The sequence below is a fragment of the Aristolochia californica genome, unplaced genomic scaffold (genome assembly GCF_029961685.1).
Source record: "Aristolochia californica isolate CCGP_79_NKW_82.1479 unplaced genomic scaffold, dmAriCali1.0.hap1 SCAF_8, whole genome shotgun sequence".
NCBI classification, from domain to species: Eukaryota; Viridiplantae; Streptophyta; class Magnoliopsida; order Piperales; family Aristolochiaceae; genus Aristolochia; species Aristolochia californica.
In genome coordinates, this window is record NW_027182279.1 from 8,253,154 (window position 1) to 8,259,153 (window position 6,000).

The window sequence follows — 6,000 nt, forward strand, 5'->3', positions numbered from 1 at the left end:
TTGCTAGTACATATGTACTAACAAATCTCACAAGCTATTAGCAAAAACTCCTAACCATATATATCCAACGTACCCTTACATCAAAATGTAATACCCTAATTAAAATTATAAAATACTATTTTACACCTAATAAAAAGTAAAACTTCCCAATGGAGCTTCTTTGAAAGACATACAAATGACTCCAAGGCATTAGTGTATACAATGTAATCCTTAATGTTTGTATTATAAGATGAGCAAGGAGATTACTAGGGGTAAGTAAAGTTTAATAGGGTCATTTTTGGCATTTGGACGCCAAGCATGAGAAAGGGAGGGACCTTCGGGTTAAATGGGAAAAGTTTTGTTAAGAAAAGCCAAAAGGTTGGTTAATGTAGGAGTTTCAGGGGGTCAGTCTTAATTTCTTATTAGGCATTTCATAATTCTTATTTGATATAATCTCTAGTTTTTTATTTGATGTATTTGAGTCTGAATTGAAGTAGGAATTGCCATATTATTGTTTTCAAGACCCAAGGGTACTAATAAAAAGTCTCAAAAAGATTTCAAACACCCATTATAAATAAAAGGACCAACCAAAGCAAAGCTGAAAGGTTTGGCCAAAAGGGTAAGTGAGTCAAATAAATGACGATAGGAGAAAAGAGTGCCAAAGGCTAATGGGTAATCACTTTGTGTTTTATTTTTGTAAGAAATTCAAATCTTCATTAGAATAACCAATGACGACAACAATTAGTAAATAATGAACCCAAGGCAAGCAATTGAGGAGTTTTTCTTCAATAAGAATGTCTCAATCAAAGAGGCACAATAGTAGCAAGACAAATGGGCCAATGCCCAAATAATCAGTAAATAATGGAAGTCCTTAAGAGTAATAAGGACACCTGAAATAATTCGTAGTGAGTTCATCCTTGAATAAGAAAGATATGAACCTAGACTAGTATAACACAAGAAGAGAGCAAGTAGACCGAGTCAGGTTGGCTCGTGTTCGAGTTAACCCGGTCCAAGTTTGGTGTCATCGTTTCCGACAACAGCAACAGAGCTGGTGCTCAGGAAATAACCCATGAACAGAATCAGTATGCAAACCTTATAGATTAATTAGATTAACTCGACAGTGTCTGGTGTTGTCGTCTCCTATAACAGCGACGGAGTTGACACTCGAGAAATAAGTAACTCGAAATGAGTAAATCACGCATATCACTCGGTAGGCAGCAATAACCAAATAACAATCAGCTGAGTCATATGAAATATTTCCAAACAAAGCAATGCTGTCAGAGAGATCATAAAGAAAAAATGAGAGAAAACTGACTGGCACATTGTCGTGATCTTTCCGAACAGAGGAAGATCAAATATTTTTGGAAACAACTAGATATCTTCCCGAATAGAGCAAATATATTCTCAGCAATCAAAGTAAAAATGGAATGAATCGGAAGATCAATAACGAAGATCCGAAGATACCAAAAGATCAATTTTGAGCATGAACAACAAAGCCAGGAAGGAATATCATTTTCGATGTGGTCTCATAAGAGAAGAAATGATTAATCAAGCAATATTTTTCAGCCAAAAACGGATCCAAAAACATTTCAGCAAGTCTTGTTGAACGAAGATATCTTCCTTTGAAGCAACAACGTTTTCAGAATGACACACCAGTGCCTGACTATCTGGTGAAGCAATTTTTGGAATGGAATATGAAATGCCAGTGCTCGAATAACATTATTAGACAATTGGTCGTTCTCATATGAAGAATAGTAAGTTTCCAGAATTAATATTGAAGATGGCATTGATAAAACCAACCACGCTTTGCCCGCTAATGTCCAACTGAGCAAAGAAGCCAGCCTCCAATGATCAACAGCTGTTGACAGAAGATGACAACAACTTTCATCCAACGAGTTTGGTAGAGATATCAGAAGCCAACAGTCAATTTACCGAGTGATGGAAGATTTGTTGGAAGTGATCAACTTCCGAGCAATGGAGGAGCAGAGACTTCTCTTTAAACACCGATCAAAGGATGAGCAATGGAGGTACAAGATTCAGAGATCAGACACTTATGCTATGACAAATAATGGAAGAGCATCTTCTTCTCCAAAAGATAACAATCAAGAGAAGAAGAAAATAATTTCTCCCCTGTTATCAACACCTATGCTTTCTGCGTATCAACGAGTAGTGTAGAAGAAATAGGGTAGTCTCTCCAATGAAAAAAAAAGGCACCATCCAAGCCAAATAGAGAGGATTGGTAATGGCATAGTAATGCTAGGCAGCAGGAGAAAATGAGCAGTGCTGCAAGGAACTAATTATAGGAGATCCTTAAGGTGGCTGAGATTCATCCATGCATGAAGACGTCCCCCTTTGCATGGCTTGCATGACTGAGAATAATGTCTCCTTTGCATGGGTGTGAACCTCTCTTCTTGTAGGTTTTCCATGGGCATGATTTCTATGTTCATGATTCATTCCTTGGGCATGTCTTCTATGTTCATATTTCTTTGTGTAACTTTAGGTTGTGCAGCAGAGGGGAAGTGTAAGACTCAGGAGTAGAGATCCCCTTCCCATACATGTGAGTGCCACACTCGCAAGAAAACAAACACAACTAAGAACTAGTTCCTATGGATTTTTCATCACAAAGCTATCAACACTTGGCAAGAGACTTAAGACAGAGTTTGAAAAGGATTCACTCAAAGTAAACTTATAGGGGGTGAATAGGTTTACTAAAAAAATATAAACTTTAAATCAATCTAGCATAATCACATCCACAACACGAATATTTAAAGTGGTTCACAATCACTATCTTAGATTGTGGCTCTACTCCCAGGGATCTCTTACCTTGGAGTTAAAGGATCCACTATGTAAAGCCAAACGACATCTAAAAATTAGAACCACACAGGTTCAATTACAACACCTTCCCCTAACAGCTAGGGGCTTATAGTTAACAAACTCTAAATAAAAAACCTATAACAACACTTTTTTCACACAAGGACTTACTAAAACAACAATAACAACAACAACAACAATAGCAACATCAACAACAATACTTGCCCACATATGGACTTATGTAAACAACAACACCTGCCAAGACATGGTCTTATGGCAATAGCAAATACAAACATACATAGATCTTATGGCAAGAACAACACTTGTCCACATAGGGACATACGACAACACTAAGTATAGATGCTTAGCAAGTTAACAAATGACTACATAACAAAGATCTCTTGCTTTTCAATCAAGCACAATATGCCTCTTGATAAACAGATAGATCAATGGAACAACATAATATAATATAAAAAATACTTAAGTGGTTCTACCAATATGATTGGCACCACTATGTATAAAAATTAAAAGTATACGATAATCTCTTCAAAGAATTTTGATATCAAAATTCAAAACTCAGATAAAGTAATTTATCAAAACTCAAATTAACCAAACAAAGTACTAAAATAACTATGAATGTAAAAGCAAATACTTAGCTTGCTTGAAAAACTCAAGTTGAAGACCTCCATTCTTCTAATTTCAGAGTATGAGACAAGTGGATCACAGAGTATGAATGTGAGGCACTTCAAATTCATGGCTAAGTGTTGAGCATAGGTTGACTCCTATGTTATTTTTTATGATAACAAAACTAAATTGATCTAACAATTTGAAAAACTAAGTATTCAGATATTTCACCTTCAAGAGTCAATGTATCTCAAGGTTTAAAACTTCAAAACGATCAAGCCTACACAAGATCTCGAGCATCATTGAAGGACATCACTAGAAGAAGCACCCACGAGGAAGATGACAACGAGAAGACTAGAGTTCAAATGTAAAAATTAAATGTCCATACTCAGTCACAATGTAAGAGTGTATTCCTAAACTCCCTTCGTTAAGTACAATTGTGAAATTGGAGCTTTAAGTCACAAAATGCATATAAATATGTTTAAGAACATCACTTAGAACTTGTTAGAGAACTTAGAGAAAAAAACATTCTCATATTTTAAATGTCAACATAGTTGAACTGACACTGGAGTGATCGATCATTTAGAAGTGCAGGGGCCAGAAATATAAAGCATGATTGAGAAACCATAGTCGATTGATCCATCAATTAGAACATGACTATTTCATGCTGTAGAGCCTGGTCAATCATCCCATTTGGATTGATTGATCAATTCTACCCAGGCAAACAAATTTTACATGGAATGATTGATCACCCCACCTGATTGATCGATCAGACATAATCTTGCCAATCAAACAGAATCTTGCAAGTCAGAGGCATAAAACATGATTGATCATAGGAAATGCACTAATCGATAATATTTGTATTGCATAGTCAGAGGGAATTCTGATTGATCGATCATCCCCTAGTCAAAGAATGAGTAACTTAACTTTTCTAGACCAACTGTAATATATTGATCAATCAGTCCATCAATCAATATATCACTATCTAATAGAAAAGTAGTTGTTATGATCAATTGATCGATTAGTCACAAAACAATGATCAATCAATCAAAGTATTGGTTTTTTCTAATGGGAAAAAAATGACTAGTTTGAGTTGGGAAAGTTTTTAATACCCCACCAAACATTGTATTGAAAATTTTAATGAGCATTTATTTGCAAATATCCTAAGCATTTACTCTCAATCTTGTAAAATCTCTGAAAAATGCTTCAGAGTGAAGGAGTGAGTCATATTCTTTGAAATTTCAAGTCTCTTTCCATCCCATCCTTGCTTTCATATAGTCAAGCTCCTTCGATCACTTCACATTGTGTTGCCAAGGAAGAGGAAGCTTGGATCTCTCAAGGAGAATGATCTCTCCAAGTAAGGGTGTACATTTTTCCTATATATTTACTTAAATTTATGAAAGTTACATCTAGAACCTATAGAATCTAGATACAAAGGGCCAGCTAGAGCTAGAATATAATAGCAATCTCTTGGGAAGATTGGTGTTGTAAAATACATGTATTGAGCTACACGTAGTTTAAAGAAAACAGAAATCTCCTTATGTAATTTCGGCTATTGGAGCTTTTGAATAGTAGAATTTCCCAAGCAATGGTTCTCTCGCAGTGAATACCAATAGGGGAACTTCAATAACAAATTTGTTTGTCTCCTATGGTATGTGCATGTTTTGTTTTACATCGAATTACTTTTATGCATGATTTTTATTACACGTGCAACTTAATGTTAATTCAATACTCTCAATTCATCCTCCCCTTGAGAAGCCATTGGGCCAACAATTGGTATCAGAGTGGGCCAAACACTTAATTGAAATCATAATCCTCATGAATTTGAAAAAAGAATAAATGGCATCTCAAGAAAAAATTGCTCTTCCCTGAAGAACAATATGCCAACTATCCACCTTTTTTCAATGGAAAAAAATATGGATATTCGAAGGTAAGAATGGAATTCTTCCTTCAATCTATGAATTTGGACATATAGCAAGTAATAGAGAACGGTCCTTTTGAGCCACAAAAACTTGAATATGGCCTTCCGATTGAAAATGAATTCAATGAGCTAACTAGGAAAGAGAAAGAGCAGCTCAAGACAAACTCTAAGGCCTTACACCTAGAACCAAATGAGTTCCATAGGGTCCCCACATGTAAAATTGTCAAGGAAATTTGGAAAAAACTAAAGGTCACACATGAAGGAATCACTAGAGTAAAAGACTCTAGAATTAGCTTATTGCTAGCCCAAGAAGATGAATTCAAAATGAAACTAGGTGAATCAATAGCTGAGATGAACTCTAGGTTCACTCATATAATTAATGAGTTGAACATACTAGGAGAAGAGATTTCCTTGTATAGACAAAATGACAAGCTACTCAAGGCACTTCCAAAGTTATGAGAGGCAAGGAAGATAACCGTGCATGAGAATGATAACTTTAGAACTATAAGCTGAGAATAGCTACTATGAATCCTTCTCACTTATGAGATGGAACCTCAAGATGTTGAGGAAGAGCAAGCTAAAAAAATTGCTCTTAAGCCCAAGACAAGTGTTGAAAGTAACTCTAGTGAAGAAAGCTCTGATGACATAAGTTTCATCACAAGACT

At 35.5% G+C, this 6,000-nt stretch overlaps 1 protein-coding gene across 1 annotated transcript; it reads left to right on the top strand.

The window, feature by feature from the left end:
• Positions 1-5,131: 5,131 nt before the first annotated feature.
• On the top strand, positions 5,132-5,794 carry LOC137938264 (uncharacterized). The gene is made up of 3 exons (XM_068783250.1): positions 5,132-5,198; positions 5,289-5,344; positions 5,390-5,794. Exons 1-3 carry the CDS (start codon positions 5,132-5,134, stop codon positions 5,792-5,794), a joined length of 528 nt encoding a protein of 175 aa, XP_068639351.1.
• Positions 5,795-6,000: the final 206 nt, after the last annotated feature.

What these genes read in the sequence shown, in the direction of transcription:
- LOC137938264 (XM_068783250.1), top strand. Translation starts at nt 5,132, where the DNA reads ATGTTAATTCAATACTCTCAATTCATCCTCCCCTTGAGAAGCCATTGG. An exon ending in GGCCAACAATTGGTATCAGA is followed by an intron (nt 5,199 to 5,288) that starts GTGGGCCAAACA and finishes TCTTCCCTGAAG; the next exon opens with AACAATATGCCAACTATCCA. An exon ending in AAAAATATGGATATTCGAAG is followed by an intron (nt 5,345 to 5,389) that starts GTAAGAATGGAA and finishes TTGGACATATAG; the next exon opens with CAAGTAATAGAGAACGGTCC.